The following is a 19,780-nucleotide window of genomic DNA, read 5'->3' on the forward strand; positions in this document are numbered from 1 at the left end:
TGTGTTCCAATGGCACGTTGTGTTTGATAATCCAAGTTTATCATTTAAAAGGCTAATTGATCATTAGAAAACCCTTTTGCAATTATGTTAGCACAGCTGAAAACTGTTGTGCTGATTAAAGAAGCAATAAAACTGTCCTTCTTGAGACTAGTGGAGTATCTGGAGCATCAGCAATTGTGGGTTCAATTACAGGCTCAAAATGGCCAAAAACAAAGAACTTTCTTCAGAAACTCGTCAGTCTATTCTTGTCCTGAGAAATGAAGGCTATTCCATGCGAGAAATTGACAGAAAATGAAGATCAAGTACAACGCTGTGTACCAGTCCCTTCACAGAACAGCGCAAACTGGCTCTAACCAGAATAGGAAGAGGAGTGGGAGGCCCCGGTGCACAACTGAGCAAGAGGACAAATACATTAGAGTGTCTAGTTTGAGAAACAGATGCCTCACAGGTCCTCAACTGGCAGCTTCATTAAATAGTACCCGCAAAACACCAGTCTCAACGTCAACAGTGAAGAGGCGACTCCGGGATGCTGACCTTCTAGGCAGAGTTGCAAAGAAAAAGCCATATCTCAGACTGGCCTATAAAATGAAAAGATTAAGATGGGCAGTCTGAGATATGGCTTTTTCTTTGCAACTCTGCCTAGAAGGTCAGCATCCAGGAGTCGCCTCTTCACTGTTGACGTCGAGACTGGTGTTTTTCCCTTTGTCATTATGGGGTATTGAAAAAACTATTAAATCAGGTTTAGAATAAGGCTGTAATGTAGCAAAATGTACAAAAAGGGAAGGGGTCTGAATAGTTTCCGAATGCACTGTGTGTATATATACAGTACCAGTCAAAGGTTTGGACACACCTACTCATTCAAGGGTTTTTCTTTATTTTATCAATTTTTTTCTACATTGTAGAATAATAGTGAAGACATCAAAACTATGAAATAACACATATGGAATCATGTAGAAACCAAAAAAGTGTTAAACACATTCTTCAAATAGCCACTCTTTGCCTTGATGACAGCTTTGCACACTCTTGGCATTCTCTCAACCAGCTTCATGTGGTAGTCACCTGGAATCCATTTCAATTAACAGGTGTGCCTTGTTAAAAGTTAATTTGTGGAATTGCTTTCCTTCTTAATGCGTTTGAGCCAATCAGTTGTGTTGTGACAACGTAGGGGGGTATACAGAAGATAGCCCTATTTGGTAAAAGACCAAATGTCAGAATGAAGGTCAGTCAATAGGGACTTTGTCTGTGATTTATTTAGAATTCAAGGAACACTTAACCAGCATGGCTACCACAGCATTCTGCAGCGATACGCCATCCCATCTGGTTTGGGCTTAGTGGGACTATAATTCGTTTTTCAACAGGACAATGACCCAACACACCTCCAGACTGTGTAAGGGCTATTTTACCAAGAAGGAGAGTGATGGAGTGCTGCATCAGATGACCTGGCCTCCACAATCCCCCGACCTCAACCCAATTGAGATGGGTTGGGATGAGTCGGGATGGTTTGGGATGAGTCGGGATGATTGCTGCAAGAGTGTGCAAAGCTGTCATCAAGGCAAAGGGTGGCTATTTGAAGAATCTCAAATATAAAATATATTTTGATTTGTTTAACACTTTTTGGTTACTACATGATTCCATATGTGTTATTTCATAGTGTTGATGTCTTCACTATTATTCTACAATGTAAAAAATATTAAAAATAAAGAAAAACCCTTGAATGAGTAGGTGGAGGCGTGTCCTAATGAGTAGGTGGAGGTGTGTCCTAATGAGTAGGTGGAGGTGTGTCCTAATGAGTAGGTGGAGGTGTGTCCTAATGAGTAGGTGGAGGTGTGTCCTAATGAGTAGGTGGAGGTGTGTCCTAATGAGTAGGTGGAGGCGTGTCCTAATGAGTAGGTGGAGGCGTGTCCTAATGAGTAGGTGGAGGTGTGTCCTAATGAGTAGGTGGAGGTGTGTCCTAATGAGTAGGTGGAGGCGTGTCCTAATGAGTAGGTGGAGGCGTGTCCTAATGAGTAGGTGGAGGTGTGTCCTAATGAGTAGGTGGATGCGTGTCCTAATGAGTAGGTGGAGGCGTGTCCTAATGAGTAGGTGGAGGCGTGTCCTAATGAGTAGGTGGAGGCGTGTCCTAATGAGTAGGTGTGTCCAAACTTTGATAGACACCATGCTACTATGCTTGTGTTGTGTTTGAGGACAAATTCAGGTCTGATGATGATCGTGGTAATGATGGTGGTGATGATAGTGGTGATGGTGGTGATGATAGTGGTGAAGGTGATGATGGTGGTGGTGATGATGGTGGTGATGATGATGGTGGTGATGATGGTGGTGGTGGTGGTGATGGTGGTGATGATAGTGGTGATGGTGGTGATGATATGGTGATGGTGGTGGTGATGATAGTGGTGGTGATGATATGGTGATGGTGGTGGTGATGATGGTGGTGATGATAGTGGTGGTGATGATGGTGTGATGGTGGTGGTGATGGTGATGATGATGGTGGTGATGATGATGGTGGTGATGATGGTGATGGTGGTGGTGATAGTGGTGATGATGGTGTTGATGGTAATGATAGATGTGTGTTTGTTTACTCCCAGTATGGGTGTGAGTGGTGTATTGTGGGTATTGTGCTGTAGTAGGGATGGAAAAAGACTGTCACCTGCTTCCCAGTTGAAACGTGGCCACTTTGTGTTAGTTTGGGGGTTCATTAGTTGTTTTCTTTGCCTGTTCTCACACAAAAACATTTATTGAGGCATGTTGAACTTTGGTAGCCCAAGTCTACACCCCTTCGTTGGTGATTGGTCAACAATACGCTCTTAGAAGTGAAGGTGACTGGAAGACCGTTTTGGGTTGCCACACCGGTGGAACCGTTCTAGTTTAAAAAGGTTCCTTGAGGAACCCCTCTAAAAAGGGTATTCGAGGAACCCCTGTGTAAAGGTTCAAACCTGAACTTTTTTTTAACCTTTTTAATAATATATTATAGAGCTGGCAGCCTATCAGATTGGAGGTGTGGCTTATTGGAGGTGTGGCTTTCAGATAGTTATTTTTGGCCACCCGTTAGCCTAAATGTCATTCCTATTCATCATGTTAAGTTTGTACACAGCAAACAAAACATCCTTCAATATTTTAGCATATTACATATTGAAATATAAAATTAATAATATTCACATGACATATAGTAATAAATAATAATAATAATAAATAGTAATAAAGTGTGAACTATTCTAACTTTGGGATTGGTTCTTGAGGAACTCATGTACCTCTGTAAGCCTCATTGAAGCTACAAAACTGTCAGTGTGCAAACTTAAAATGTGATGACAATACAACAGAACAGATTAACAGGAAAGACATTTGCTCAAATAAAAAAGATATTAAAGCTACAATCCTCCAGGAACCCGTTGCTACATTGAACCATTTAAGGTTCCTCCAAGAACCCCTCAGCTAACCGAAGGTGCAAATATGAACCATTTGATTTAGCAATGCTTCCTTGAGGAACCACTAATTCTAAGAGTTTAGGGATTAAGTGTTTGTTCTGGGGGGCCAGTATAAAAAAAATATGTATTCACTAACTGTAAGTCGCTCTGGATAAGAGCGTCTGCTAAATGACTAAAATGTAAATGTAAATGTATGTAAAAATGTAAGTACGCTAGTTTCTACTTCATTCAACCTGAATCTGTCAGAAATCAGTCCTGCACAGCAGTATTCACTTGAGAAATACTGCACCTAACATATTAGCCAGATGTAAAATAAGAACTCTTAGGCAAAAACTTCTAAATTAATTATAGATTTCTAGATTTATTTTGTATTAATTCAGACTATTTTGAGGAAGTGTTACTGGGTATGTAGTTGCTGTCTAAAGAAGCACAAACAACAGTATTATTTTGGGGAGTATGCGAGCACAGACGTTCACATTCGCCTAGCTGAGCAAACGGGTGACTTAAGGCTTTACCAGTACCACTGTAGTGGGTCAGCTGTTTGTTCATCCGCACCGGCTCGCAATTGCTAATAACCCATCCGCAACCGGCCCGACTATATGGCCAGAACCCGACCCTAACCCGCTAATGTAGAAAATGTGCTGTATGCTACAGTCAGAGACGGCGGAACGATTTTTTGTTGTTACCTGATTTAAATATGTTTCTGCTTATAATTTTCAACATTGTGGTAGGCTATTTGTTAGTCAACATGTCTATAATTATACTGAACAAAAATATAAATGCAACATGTAAAGTGTTGGTCCCATGTTTCATAAGCTGAAATAAAAGATCCCAGAAATGTTCCATATGCACAAAAAGCGTATTTCTCTCAAATGTTGTGCACAAATTTATTTACATCCCTGTTAGTGAGCATTTCTCCTTTGCCCAGATAATCCTTCCACCTGACAGGCGTGGCATTTCAAGAAGCTGATTAAACAGCATGATCATTACACAGGTGCACCTTGTGCTGGGAACAATAAAAGGCCACTCTAAAATGTGCAGTTTTGACACACAACACAATTCCACAGATGTCTCAAGTTTTGAGGGAGCGTGCAATTGGCATGCTGACTGCAGGAATGTCCACCAGAGCTGTTGCCAGAGAATGTAATGTTCATTTCTCTACCATAAACTTCCTCCAACGTCGTCTTAGACAATTTGGCAGTACGTTTATCCGGCCTCACAACCGCAGACCAGGTGTAACCACGCCAACCCAGGACCTCCACATCCAGCTTCTTCACCTGTGGGATCGTCTGAGACCAGGCACCCAGGCAGCTGATGAAACTGAGGAGTATTTCTGTCTGTAATAAATCCCTTTTGTGGGGAAAAACTCATTCTGATTCATTCTCATTCTAAACATTTCTGGGATCTTTTATTTCACTGAAACTTGGGACCAACACTTTAATGTTGTATTTATTTGTTCAGTTGACATCAGTAAAGTTCTGTGACCTCTGCTTCTTTCACGGAGCAATGACGTTTAGGGAAAATGCAATGACTCTAAAAATATGAAAGATTTTCTGTGCAAAAATGTCCAAATGACATCAGTTTGACCAGTTGGAAGGAAATAGAATGCTGTGGAAACATGCTGCTGATAAGATTTCAGTTTGGCTTGGATGCATATTTTATGTGGTTGAAAAACGATCAGCTTTTATGATGTTAATAAAGATGGCACCTCTACAGACGGTATCTAACTGCGCATTTGTATTCTCTCAAGATGCTGAAATAAATCCTATTTCTCCACTTCTGTTCCCGAGTCAAAATGTTGCCTACATTTGTTGTATCATTTTACTGCAGGAGCTAATATGGGCCTATTTAGAGTCTCACACATAAATAATAAATAATTGGTCATTTAGCAGACGCTCTTATCCAGAGCGACTTACAGGAGCAACTAGGGTTAAGTGCCTTGCTCAAGGGCACATCGACAGATTTTTCACCTAGTGGGCTCGGGGATTAGAACCAGCGACCTTTCGGTTACTGGCACAACGCTCTTAACCACTAAGCTACCTGCCGACCACATAACATGCTATCATCATCTTTTACCACTTTACCAAATTTTTCCCAAACATTACTTTTCCCTTCTCTTTGCTTTCACAGCTTTTCTCTTATTGAAATAAACTCCTTTTTGCCTCCATGGATCGACATGAACTTTTTCTGCCCATTACCATTGTATTGTACAGTGGGGAAAAAAGGTTTTAGTCAGCCACCAATTGTGCAAGTTCTCCCACTTAAAAAGATGAGAGAGGCCTGTAATTTTCATCATAGGTACACGTCAACTATGACAGACAAATTGACGATACATGGCCCCATTCATTCTTTCCTTTACACGGATCAGTCGTCCTTGTCCCTTTGCAGACAAACAGCCCCAAAGCATGATGTTTCCACCCCCATGCTTCACAGTAGGTATGGTGTTCTTTGGATGCAACTCAGATTTCTTTGTCCTCCAAACACGACGAGTTGAGTTTTTACCAAAAAGCTCTATTTTGGTTTCATCTGACCATATGACATTCTCCCAATCCTCTTCTGGATCATCCAAATGCACTCTAGCAAACTTCAGACGGGCCTGGACATGTACTGGCTTAAGCAGGGGGACACGTCTGGCACTGCAGGATTTGAGTCCCTGGCGGCATAGTGTGTTTTTTTAAATTTATTAGTATTATTTTTTTGTAAAAATTTTTTGGGGGGCAATGGATCAGCTTAATATTGCAGATAGATTGTATCTTCTATCAATGTAATTGTCTGCATCACTTCCAATCCCCCATGTTTATTTTATTTTTTATATATATACTCCCCTTTATTACTTTTCAACCCCACCATCCTTTCCCTACTTGGAGTAAATTAGTGAACAACAATGCCCAGGCCTCTACTTCCGGTCTATACTTACTATCTACACCTTATGGACAGAGTTAATTTTACAATAATTCTATTATATATATATATATATATTTATTTTTTTTGCTCCTGAACTTCTTCTACTCTCAACCTCTCCGATCATTTTCATGGTGTCCATCCGGTTTGCTTCTATATGTTTCTAACTGTGCTCTTTCCCAAAAGCTCCCAATAAAATGCAAATTAATTACTTAAAAATCATACAATGTGATTTTCTGGATTTTTGTTTTAGATTCCGTCTCTCACAGTTGAAGTGTACCTATGATAAAAATTACAGACCTCTACATGCTTTGTAAGTAGGAAAATAGGAAAACCTGCAAAATCGGCAGTGTATCAAATACTTGTTCTCCCCACTGTATATACTTATTATGGACACAGTATGCTTACATTATTAGTTATCTTGTTATTATTTGTTGTTAGTTGTTATTAGTCCCATCCTTCAGCTCCATTCAACACCTCCCATCTATCTCTTAACACCATCCATATAGGATTTCTATTTGCCATATATATTTCAACCGTACTGTGATGTTTTACAAAAGTTCTGAACCTTTCTATTCTCATTGCTTCTACAGATTGTGAATTAAAAATAAAATGTTTTGCTAAAAGTATTATTATATTATTGATTGATTGACTATGACTTTTCAGATCACCCAGTAATGCTATCTGCAAGGTTAGTTCCAGGTAAATATTGCAATCCTTTAGCCATTCCTGGACCTGTGTCCAAAAACAAGCTACAAATGGACAGAACCAAAACAAATGATCTAATGATTCTGTCTCTTCACAGCAAAATCTGCAGAGCTGGGAAGATTGTATCCCCCATATAAATAACATTCTATTGGTAGCAATAATTTTATATAATAATTTAAATTGAAAGATTCAAATTGTTGAATCCGGTGTCGTTTTGCGTGTCAGTTCATAAACACTATGCCATGGGATCGGTACGTCAAAGATCTCTTCCCAACTATTTTGCAATCTATATGGGACGGCTGTCAATCCTTTGGTCCTTAAGTGAAACTGATATACTTTTTTATTTATCACAGTTTTCCTTAACCAATTATGTTCTTTAATGCAAGGCCGACAGACAAGTTCCTTACTTTCTACCCCTTCCACTTTCCTCTTCCACTTTTGCGGTAAGGCTGCAATTATTTGGTTGTAATTTTGGGTAGAGCAGACATTTCCATATGTTTTTGTTAGCTGCATGTGCGACATAACTCCACCAGTCCTACCGATGATATCATTTACGAAGATTATACCTTTTGTAAACATTCTGTCAAAAAATAAAGGTTTTTTGTCAATTAGTATATTTGAATTTAACCACAATATTTGTTGCATTATTTGTTTTGTCGTTTCTGGAGGATTAAATTGAAATTGCAACCAACTTTCTATGGCTTGTTTTAGAAATAGTGACATTTGGGAGATTATTTCCTTTTCAAATAACTGAAAGTGAGAGGTTGTAATCTGAATAAAGGGAAAAAGGCCTTTCTTGAACATTGGGTGAGACAATCTTACTAATTTGCTTGAGAACCAGTTCGGATTTAAGTATAACTTTTGTATGACTGAAGCTTTTAGTGATAGGTCTAATGCTTTAATATTTAATAATTTCTGTCCTCTGAATTCATATTCATTATATAAATATGCTCTTTTAATTTTGTCTGGCTTGCCGTTCCAAATAAAATTGAATATTTTTTTCTCATATAATTTAAAAAACTGTTCGCTAGGCGTAGGCAAGACCATAAGCAAATAGGTAAACTGGGATAATACTAAAGAGTTAATCAGGGTGATTTTTCCACAAATTGACAGGTATTTTCCTTTCCATGGTAGTAAGATCTTATCTATTTTTGCTAACTTTCTATTAAAATTTATTGAAGTGAGATCATTTATTTCCTTTGGGATATGTATTCCGAGTATATCCACATCACCATCAGGCCATTTTATTGGTAAACTACATGGTAATGTAAAAATTGTATTTTTTTGTGATCCAATACGTAATATAGTACATTTGTCATAATTTGGTTGTAATCCAGAGAGGTTAGAAAATGTATCTAGATCCTCTATGAGGCTGTGGAGGGATTCAAGTTGTATTTAAAAGAAAACATGAATCATCAGTGTACAATGACACCTTTGTTTTTAAGCCCTGTATTTCTAATCCTCTGATATTATTATTGGATCTGATTTTAATAGCTAACATCTCGATGGCCACAATAAATAGATATGCCGATAGTGGACATCCTTGTTTCACTCCTCTTGACAGTTTAAAACTTTCTGAGAAATAGCCATTATTTACTATTTTACACCTAGGGTTACTATACATGATTTTGACCCATTTTATAAGAGATTCTCCAAAATTGAAATGCTCCAGGCATTTATATATAAACCCCAGTCGAACTTTATCAAATGCCTTTTCGAAGTCTGCTATGAATAGCAGGCCTGGTTTCCCATATTTTCCATAGTGTTCTATTGTTTCCAGTACTTGCCTTATATTATCTCCAATGTATCTTCCATGTAAAAAACCTGTCTGATTAGAATTAATAATATCCGACAATACCTTTTTAATTCTATGCGCTATACATTTTGCTAGGATTTTTGCATCACAACACTGAAGTGTAAGGGGCCTCCAATTTTGTAAATGGACTGGATCTTTATATTTTCCACTTGTATCCTGTTTCAGTAATAATGAGATCAGACCTTCTTCTTGAGTGTCAGATAATCTACCATTTACATAGGAGTGGTTAAAACATGCTAATAACGGTCCGCTTAGTATATCAAAAAAGGTTTGGTATACCTCGACTGGTATGCCATCCAACCCTGGAGTTTTCCCGGACTTAAAGTCTTTAATTGCATCCAGAAGTTCCTCCTCTGTAATTTCACCTTCACATGAGTCTTTCTGTGTGGCTGTTAATTTGACATTATCAATAGAAAAAAAATCTCTACAATTAGCTTCAGTTAGAGGAGATGGAGGCGACTGAAAAGAAAACATATGCTTAAAGTACTTTGTTTCTTCCTTCAAAATATCATTTGGTGAATTATGGGTGACTCCATCAATTGTAATTCATTAAGTTCTTTTTGGTAGCATTCCTATGTTGAAGATTAAAAAATAATTTTGTGCATTTTTCCCCATATTCCATCCAGTTTGCTTTATTTTTATAATATATTACACTTGATCTTTCTTGAATAAGTTTCTCCATTTCTTTTTGTTTTTCCTCTAATTTATTCTGAGCCTCTATGTTACAGCGGCGTAGTGTGTTACTGATGGTAGGCTTTGTTACTTTGGTCCCAGCTCTCTGCAGGTCATTCACTAGGTCCCCCTGGGTGGTTCTGGGATTTTTGCTCACCGTTCTTGTGATCATTTTGACCCCACGGGGTGAGATCTTGCGTGGAGCCCCAGATCGAGGGAGATTATCAGTGGTCTTGTATGTCTTCCATTTCCTAATAATTGCTCCCACAGTTGATTTCTTCAAACCAAGCTGCTTACCTATTGCAGATTCAGTCTTCCCAGCCTGGTGCAGGTCTACAATTTTGTTTCTGGTGTCCTTTGACAGCTCTTTGGTCTTGGCCATAGTGGAGTTTGAAGTGTGACTGAGGTTGTGGACAGGTGCCATTAATACAGGTAACGAGTGGAGGACAGAGGGGCCTCTTAAAGAAGAAGTTACAGGTCTGTGAGAGCCAGAAATCTTGCTTGTTTGTAGATGACCAAATACTTATTTTCCACCATAATTTGCAAATAAATTTATTTTAAAATCCTACAATGTGATTTTCTGGATTTTTTTTTCTCAATTTGTCTGTCATAGTTGACGTGTACCTATGATGAAAATAATTACAGGCCTCTCTCATCTTTTTAAGTGGGAGAACTTGCACAATTGGTGGCTGACTAAATACTTTTTTCCCCCACTGTATGTTTTTTAAACGTCAAATCCATATCAGTCGAAATGCACAAGTATTTATATGCGGGAACATGTTCAATTGGAGAACCATCTAATGAGTGAACGTGTAGTTCATCTGAAACATTGTATTTCGTTTTGCCCATATTAAGCACAAGTTTTAAATCAACAAGGGATTCCTGCTATAGAATCTGACTGCAGACCCCTGTGGTACACCTTTATGCACTTCCATAGCATGATCAACAGTATCAAAAGCTTTTTGACAAGTCCACAAACAAAGCAGCACATTTAACTTTAGTGTCGGCAGCATTGACAAGATCATAAACAACTAAAGGGGTTGCCGTGGTAGCACAATGCCCAGGCCTAAACCCTGATTGGTTTACGTTCAAAATACATTTCTCAGATAAAAAAAGAGCAGTTGTACATTTACCAAGGATTCAAGAATCTTAGCTAGACAAGAAGCCTTAAAATGGGGAGATAATCATTAAGATCACTACTATCCCCGCCCTTATGGAGTGGCAACACAAGAGCTGATTTCCATACTTTTGGAATATTTCCTGATAACGATGTTTAAATAAAAAATATGGGTTATTGAGCCAACAATGATGGGCGCTGCACACTTAAGCAGATCGGGATCCAATTGGTCGGCTCCTGGGGATTTCTTATTGTCTATTGCTATCAAAGCACCCAGGACTTACTTTTTCTGTAAATAGCCTTAAAGAAAAGCTTTGACTATCATTTCTCTGATCATTCAGCAAGTTTCTGCTTTGTTTCTGTAAAAGAAACCAGCTCAGTGACATGTTTTTTAAATGACAGTTTGTCATCAAGCCAGATACCAAGATATTTGTAGGAAGGAACTCGCTCAATTTGTTTACCATTCAAACTAGTCATTACAAATTAATTTAAATCTGGGTTATGGGACCTTGCGGATGATAGCGTTGTATTCCATTGCTCCATCGGTTGGCCAAACATTTTCACATTTGAAGTCTGATTTTCAACCACTGCAGAGGTCACTATTGTATCTAAAGTTAGTGCTAAATGCAAACAAAACAAAATGCATGCTTTGTTTTTTTTTACAGCATTACCAATGTTATTTATATAGATTGTAAAATGTATATAGATTGTAAACAGTAGTGGGCCGAGTATCGTTCCTTGGGGCACCCCTTTATGTAACTCAAGGAACTCGGATTTGACCCCATCTACCTTAATGGCCTGAGTTCTGTCACTGAGATCATTATGAAACCATCGACAAGCATCAGTACCGAACCCTATCGAGGACAGCTTATTCAACAGAACAACATGGTCTACAGTACCAAAAGCTTTTGACAAGTCTACAAACATGGCAGCACCATTCTTTCTATCATCTAAGGCACTTGTAATATAATTTACAACAAGCATGGTAGTGGTGCTATGTTTAGGTCTGAATCCGGATTGAGTAACATTAAGAATACCATACAATTGACTCAAATGATGTCAATTAGCCTATCAGAAGCTTCTAAAGCCATGACATCATTTTCTGGAATTTCCCAAGCTGTTTAAAGGCACAGTCAGCTTATTGTATGTAAACTTCTGACCCACTCTATAACGCCTGTCTATAGCATGTATACCACTATGCTATCACTGTATATACTGGAGGGTTTTATAAAGGACTGCCCTTATTTCTTACCCACAATGCCTCACACCTGATCCCTACCTTATTCTTATTAGACCTGAGTCAAATACAAAATACTTTCAAATACTCAAAAGTTTTTGAGCAGCACTGGATTTCGCTTTGAATTTGCACCTTTGGGACTGTTCTAATGATTCCATTGTACCGGGGCGAACTAAATCAGGTCATGTATGTGGAAGTATTTGAAGTATGTATTGGACCCAGATGTGATTGTTATGTTGCTGTCAGATGTGTTTTTTTTCTTATTTTCTCAGTATTCTGGATGCCTTGTTAGGAAATTATCTCTCTCCCCCTCTCTCTCTCTCTCCCCCTCTCTCTCTCTCTCTCTCTCTCTCTCTCTCTCTGTTTCTGTCTCTCTCTCTCTCTCTCTCTCTCTCTCTCTGTGTCTGTGTCTCTATCTCTCTCTCTCTCTCTCTGTCTGTCTGTCTCTCTCTCTCTCTCTCTCTCTCTCTCTCTCTCTCTCTCTCTCTCTCTCTCTCTCTCTCTCTCTCTCTCTCTAAATATTCTAACCCCTGATCTGTGATGAGGTTGTTGTTGCACCAATGCTTTGCTCTGTATTTTTCTAACCACCGGCTGAACTATTAAACTGTTCGTAACTTAGGGTGTTTTCCTGTGTCAAATGAAATCAACGTTTTTTGGTCGCATACACAAATTTGCAGATGTTATCGCAGGTGCAGCGAAATGCTTGTGTTTCTAGATCCAACAGTGAGTGCAGTAATATCTAGCACTACAAAATAAAAAAGGTAAAAGGTCTGCTCTGAGAGAAAGGTGTGTGTGTCTGAGGAAGGGAGAGTGTGCTTGGTTTATAGATGCAGTTCTCTTGATTTAAACGTTTCCACTTCATTAAACTAGAATGCTTCTCAGAGAGAGAGAGAGAGAGAGAGAGAGAGAGAGAGAGAGAGAGAGAGAGAGAGAGAGAGAGAGAGAGAGAGAGAGAGAGAGAGAGAGAGAGAGAGAGAGAGAGAGAGAGAGAGAGAGAGAGAGAGAGAGAGAGAGAGAGAGAGAGAGAGAGAGAGAGAGAGAGAGAGCTGGTCCTGGGGCTCTGTTCACAAACAGACCCCACAGAGCCTCAGGACAACAACACAATTAGACCCGAACAAATAAACAGAGCAAACTAGAATGCTATTTGGCCCTAAACAGAGAGTACACAGTGGCAGAATATCTGACCACTGTGACTGACCCAAACTTATGGAAAGCTTTGACTATGTCCAGACTCAGTGAGCATAGCCTTGCTATTGAGAGAGAGAGAGAGAGAGAGAGAACATGAGAGAGAAAAGGAGAGGGTAGAGAGAGAGGAGGGTGAGGAAGAGAGAGGAAGGACTGGGGATGGTGTTGCTGGGAGGGAAGGAGAGGGTAGAGAGAGAGGAGAGCACTTCTCTTTCTCTAGGGGGGTGTGTGTGTGTATGTCTGTCTCTGTCTGTCACTGTCTGTCTGCCTGTCTGTCTGTCTCTGTCTGTCACTGTCTGTCTGCCTGTCTGTCTGTCTGTCTGTCTGTTAGACAGTCTCACAAAATTGCCCATCAAGAGCCCCGCTGATTAAATGAAAGACTTCCATAACATCACCTGCATCATATACCACAGAGACACTTCCCCGACTCCCGGCTTACACATATGGTACACGGCCCCACCCCCACCCGACGTCAGGGCCTCTCCATCCCCATCCGGCGTCCTCATGAATATTCAGTGTCTGTGGGTGATGACGCCGGGCCCCGCCCAGGGGCGGAGGGTTTTGTAACGGGGTCACGTTGCGCTGCGGCACTGAACAGACAGACCTCCGCGCAGCATCAACGGTCCTCTAGTCCCCTCTACGCAGAACTTATTTAACTAGATAACTACCTATTGTCAGGTAAGACACACTCCTCTTTGTGATATTTCTAATTTCAGTAACATCACATTTTGCTGTACTCTCGCTGTCATTTAGATGAGAAAGGTGTTTTTTTTGCCCAGTCAGCTGAACCTTACGGACGTGACAGCTAGCTGGAGACAGTTACCTAGCTAGCTAGCCAAATGTCGTGTCGGTATTTGCGGACATAGATATGTATATTTATTTTGTATCGAGAGAAACTATTAATTATACTGTGGCTTTCTGTAGCAGTTAGGTTCTTATTGCGCATCTCTTTGCAGTGGGAGATGAAGGAGCAGAGACAGAGAGAGAGAGATAACGTTAGTTGGTATTTTATGTTTAAATCCAAATAATGTTTTATAAATGTTCATATAAATGTCTACGTTGCAGGACGAAGCTAGGGCAGCAGCTGTCTAGCTAGCTAAAGATGAAGTTGTGGCAGCCTGTTGCAGACAGCTGTCGGAATACAAACACGGAGAGAGAAGAGAGCGGTTAGCTAGGACAGAGACGCTTAATAACGGTTAATAACGGTTTTAATGACACTGAACACTGGCAATGCCAAAATCTTTTTATTGTACACTCTTTCGCATTTGAATGATTATTGTCGATATTTGCTGAAAACTGCAGAAAACAAGGAGACAGTGTGCTAAATACGCAGAGGACAGTCCTCTATGTCTGAGGAGTGGGGGGAGTGTGTGTGTGTGTGGGGGGGGGGGTTCTGCTCCAGAGCACGTAGGCATCTCTCCTCCTCTCCTCCTCTCCTCACTACCCTCTCCTCCTCCTCTCCTCCTCTCCTCACTACCCTCTCCTCCTCCTCTCCTCCTCTCCTCCTCTCCTCACTACCCTCTCCTCCTCCTCTCCTCACTACCCTCTCTTCCCCCTGTGAAGAGGATGGAGCAGGTTAGCCTGAGTCATGGTGATTGGGGCGTAGTCACTTTACTGAGGAACATTTCTACTGTCCTGTGGAGAGGATATCCTGCATGACTAGTCATTTCTGGTGGTCATAATATACTCCGACTATACTCAGGCTATACTCAGGCTATACTCAGACTATACTCAGACTATACTCACAATATACTCATAATATACTCATAATATACTCTGACTATACTCATACTATACTCACAATATACTCAGACTATACTCAGGCTATACTCATAATATACTCATAATATACTCAGACTATACTCATAATATTCTCAGACTGTACTCAAACTATACTCAGACTATACTCGGACTATACTCTTTACCAGACATAACCAGAGACCCTGGCTGTCCGTCTGTCTGCCTGTCCTCCTGTCTGTCTGCCTGCCTGCCTGTCCGTCTTTCTGTCTGTCCGGCTGTCTGTCGGTCCGGCTGTCTTGCCTAACTAATGGGTAAGGATTTACAGGAGGTGAGTCAGGGTTTATGGTATGCAGGTGCAGCAGGCCTGGGTGATCCTATTAAGTTGTCTCTGTGCTGCTGAAGGAGATGAAAGGTTGTTAGAGCTCAAAATAGAAACTCTGCTGCACCACACACACACACACACACACACCACACACACACACACCACACACACACACACACACACACACCACACACACACACACCACACACACACACTCCACACACACACACACACACGCACACACACACACCACACACACACACACACACACACACACACACACCACACACACACACACCACACACACACCACACAAACACACACACGCACGCACGCACGTACGCACAACACGCGCGCACACACACAACATGCACGCATGTACGCACAACACGCACGCACACACGCGCACACACACACACACACACACACACACACACACGACCTCTAATAGACCAGCGTCACTGTCAACATCATCATCGTTGGGATCAGCGATGGGCAACTCCAGTCCTCGGGGGCCTGATTGGTGACAGATGTTTTCCCCAGCCACAGCTAACACACCTGCCTCCAATAATCAACTAATCATGGTCTTCAGTTTAGAATGCAATTAGTTTAATCAGGTGTGTTAGCTACAAGGCTGGGCAAATATGTGACACCAATCAGGCCCCCAAGGAGTTGCCCATCCCTGATCCAAACGTCTCTGGCTCCTCCGTTCTGAAAGGAGTTTGTTGTCCATCTGTGTCAAACACACTTTAATATTGTGGGGTGGTTTGGTGCTTTAGGGAACACAAGTCAGAACCCATTGAACAGGGTAATGAAAATGAGTGGGAAGGACATCGGAGCCAAGCTAGGAACAGAAAAGGAAGGACATCGGAGCCAAGCTAGGAACAGAAAAGGAAGGACATCGGAGCCGAGCTAGGAACAGAAAAGGAAGGACATCGGAGCCAAGCTAGGAACAGAAAAGGAAGGACATCGGAGCCAAGCTAGGAACAGAAAAGGAAGGACATCGGAGCCAAGCTAGGAACAGAAAAGGAAGGACATCGGAGCCAAGCTAGGAACAGAAAAGGAAGGACATCGGAGCCAAGCTAGGAACAGAAAAGGAAGGACATCGGAGCCGAGCTAGGAACAGAAAACCAGTAAGGAAGAAGGGGGGACAAATAGCATTTGACAAAACACACACTGGAGACCAGTATAGATCCCTACCCTCCAGGTATAGACCCCCTACCCTCCAGGTATAGACCAGTATAGACCCCCTACCCTCCAGGTATAGACCCCCTACCCTCCAGGTATAGACCCCCTACCCTCCAGGTATAGACCCCCTACCCTCCAGGTATAGACCCCCTACCCTCCAGGTATAGACCCCCTACCCTCCAGGTATAGACCCCCTACCCTCCAGGTATAGACCAGTATAACCCCCTACCCTCCAGGTATAGACCAGTATAACCCCCTACCCTCCAGGTATAGACCAGTATAACCCCCTACCCTCCAGGTATAGACCAGTATAACCCCCTACCCTCCAGGTATAGACCAGTATAGACCTACCCTCCAGGTATAGACCAGTATAACCCCCTACCCTCCAGGTATAGACCAGTATAACCCCCTACCCTCCAGGTATAGACCAGTATAACCCCCTACCCTCCAGGTATAGACCAGTATAGACCTACCCTCCAGGTATAGACCAGTATAACCCCCTACCCTCCAGGTATAGACCAGTATAACCCCCTACCCTCCAGGTATAGACCAGTATAACCCCCTACCCTCCAGGTATAGACCAGTATAACCCCCTACCCTCCAGGTATAGACCAGTATAACCCCCTACCCTCCAGGTATAGACCAGTATAACCCCCTACCCTCCAGGTATAGACCAGTATAGACCTACCCTCCAGGTATAGACCAGTATAACCCCCTACCCTCCAGGTATAGACCAGTATAACCCCCTACCCTCCAGGTATAGACCAGTATAACCCCCTACCCTCCAGGTATAGACCAGTATAGACCTACCCTCCAGGTATAGACCAGTATAACCCCCTACCCTCCAGGTATAGACCAGTATAACCCCCTACCCTCCAGGTATAGACCAGTATAACCCCCTACCCTCCAGGTATAGACCAGTATAACCCCCTACCCTCCAGGTATAGACCAGTATAACCCCTACCCTCCAGGTATAGACCAGTATAACCCCCTACCCTCCAGGTATAGACCAGTATAGACCCTACCCTCCAGGTATAGACCAGTATAACCCCCTACCCTCCAGGTATAGACCAGTATAACCCCCTACCCTCCAGGTATAGACCAGTATAACCCCCTACCCTCCAGGTATAGACCAGTATAACCCCCTACCCTCCAGGTATAGACCAGTATAACCCCCTACCCTCCAGGTATAGACCAGTATAACCCCCTACCCTCCAGGTATAGACCAGTATAACCCCCTACCCTCCAGGTATAGACCAGTATACCCCCTACCCTCCAGGTATAGACCCCCTACCCTCCAGGTATAGACCAGTATAGACCTACCCTCCAGGTATAGACCAGTATAACCCCCTACCCTCCAGGTATAGACCAGTATAACCCCCTACCCTCCAGGTATAGACCAGTATAGACCTACCCTCCAGGTATAGACCAGTATAACCCCCTACCCTCCAGGTATAGACCAGTATAACCCCTACCCTCCAGGTATAGACCAGTATAACCCCCTACCCTCCAGGTATAGACCCCTACCCTCCAGGTATAGACCCCCTACCCTCCAGGTATAGACCCCCTACCCTCCAGGTATAGACCCCCTACCCTCCAGGTATAGACCAGTATAGATCCCCTACCCTCCAGGTATAGACCCCCTACCCTCCAGGTATAGACCAGTATAACCCCCTACCCTCCAGGTATAGACCCCTACCCTCCAGGTATAGACCCCCTACCCTCCAGGTATAGACCCCCTACCCTCCAGGTATAGACCCCCTACCCTCCAGGTATAGACCAGTATAGATCCCCTACCCTCCAGGTATAGACCCCCTACCCTCCAGGTATAGACCCCTACCCTCCAGGTATAGACCAGTATAACCCCCTACCCTCCAGGTATAACACACACTGGATTTTTGTTTTAGATTCCGTCTCTCACAGTTGAAATGTACCTATGATAAAAATGACAGACCTCTACATGCTTTGTAAGTAGTAAAACCTGCAAAATCGGCAGTGTATCAAATACTTGTTCTCCCCACTGTACTGTGGATCCCTGACGACCCGCTGGTGAAATAGACATCTTACCCGCCAATGCCAAAATCTACCCGTATTTGGCAGGTGGCGGGTGTTCATTTTAGGCCCTGGTGGACGCCCTAATGGGTCAGGTTTCAATGCATAAGGGTCCGGTACATTTCTTAAATGTCCGCAATATGCTCCTAACGGACACCCAGGTGTGTGTAGGTGGGGGGGGGGGATATTACCAACTGTATCTGGACGTGCTGCTGGGTGGTGAGAGTGTGTGTGTGTTTGTATGTGATTGTTTGTGTGTTTGTGTGTGAATGGTGGTAGGAGGATGAATTAGGCAGTGTTTTGGAATGGAACGTTCAAGGCTGTGTGTATGGTCAGGTTTGGAGCGGATCAAGGGCTGGTTTGGACCGGTTTGAGGACAGGTTTGCACCGGTTCTGATGGAGAGAGGAAAGAGAGAGAGCCACTGACTAAAATAACCAATGAAGGAGTTGAATGGTGAATGGGTAAAACAACTAGTGGTGTGGAAGGAGAGATAGAGGGAGAAAACATACAGCTGCAGAAAGAGAGTGAAAGAGTCTGTGTGTGGAAGAGAGAGACTGTGTCATAGTGAGTCCTCTCAGATCTAATGAGGACTGACAGCAGAGTTTAGACAAGGACGATTAGGTAAGACCTCTCTCTCTCTCTGTCTCTCTCTCTCTCTCTCTCTCTCTCTATCTGTCTCTCAATTCAATTCAATTTCAATTTAAGGGCTTTATTGGCATGGGAAACGTGTGTTAACATTGCCAAAGCAAGTGAAGTAGATAGTAAACAAAAGTGAAATAAACAATAAATATTAACAGTAAACATTACACTCAGAAGTTTCAAAAGAATAAAGACATTTCAAATGTCATATTATGTATATATACAGTGTTGTAACAATGTGCAAATAGTTAAAGTACAAATGGGAAAATAAATAAACATAAATATGGGTTGTATTTACAATGGTGTTTGTTCTTCACTGGTTGCCCTTTTCTTGTGGCAACAGGTCACAAATCTTGCAGCTGTGATGGCACACTGTGGTTTTTCACCCAGTAGATAAGGGAGTTTATCAAAATTGGGTTTGTTTTCGAATTCTTTGTGGATCGCTGTAATCTGAGGGAAATATGTGTCTCTAATATGGTCATACATTTGGCAGGAGGTTAGGAAGTGCAGCTCAGTTTCCACCTCATTTTGTGGGCAGTGTGCACATAGCCTGTCTTCTCTTGAGAGCCAGGTCTGCCTACGGCGGCCTTTCTCAATAGCAAGGCTATGCTCACTGAGTCTGTACATAGTCAAAGCTTTCCTTAAGTTTGGGTCAGTCACAGTGGTCAGGTATTCTGCCACTGTGTACTCTCTGTTCAGGGCCAAATAGCATTCTAGTTTGCTCTGTTTTTTTTGTTTGTTCTTTCCAATGTGTCAAGTAATTCTCTTTTTGTTTTCTCTCTC

At 42.1% G+C, this 19,780-nt stretch overlaps 1 protein-coding gene across 1 annotated transcript in view; it reads left to right on the forward strand.

Moving 5' to 3' along the window:
• Positions 1 to 13,498: 13,498 nt before the first annotated feature.
• Positions 13,499 to 19,780, forward strand: part of LOC311099911 (DNA polymerase theta-like) — a gene marked incomplete at its 5' end in the record, with an annotated part of 118,742 nt that continues 112,460 nt past the window's right edge. The window contains one exon of the mRNA XM_084140628.1: positions 13,499 to 13,618. Within this exon, the coding sequence (XP_083996754.1) occupies positions 13,499 to 13,618 (120 nt within the window). The remainder of the gene's footprint in view (positions 13,619 to 19,780) is intronic.

Source organism: Coregonus lavaretus (genome assembly GCF_964263955.1).
Source record: "Coregonus lavaretus genome assembly, chromosome: 24".
Classification (NCBI taxonomy): Eukaryota; Metazoa; Chordata; class Actinopteri; order Salmoniformes; family Salmonidae; genus Coregonus; species Coregonus lavaretus.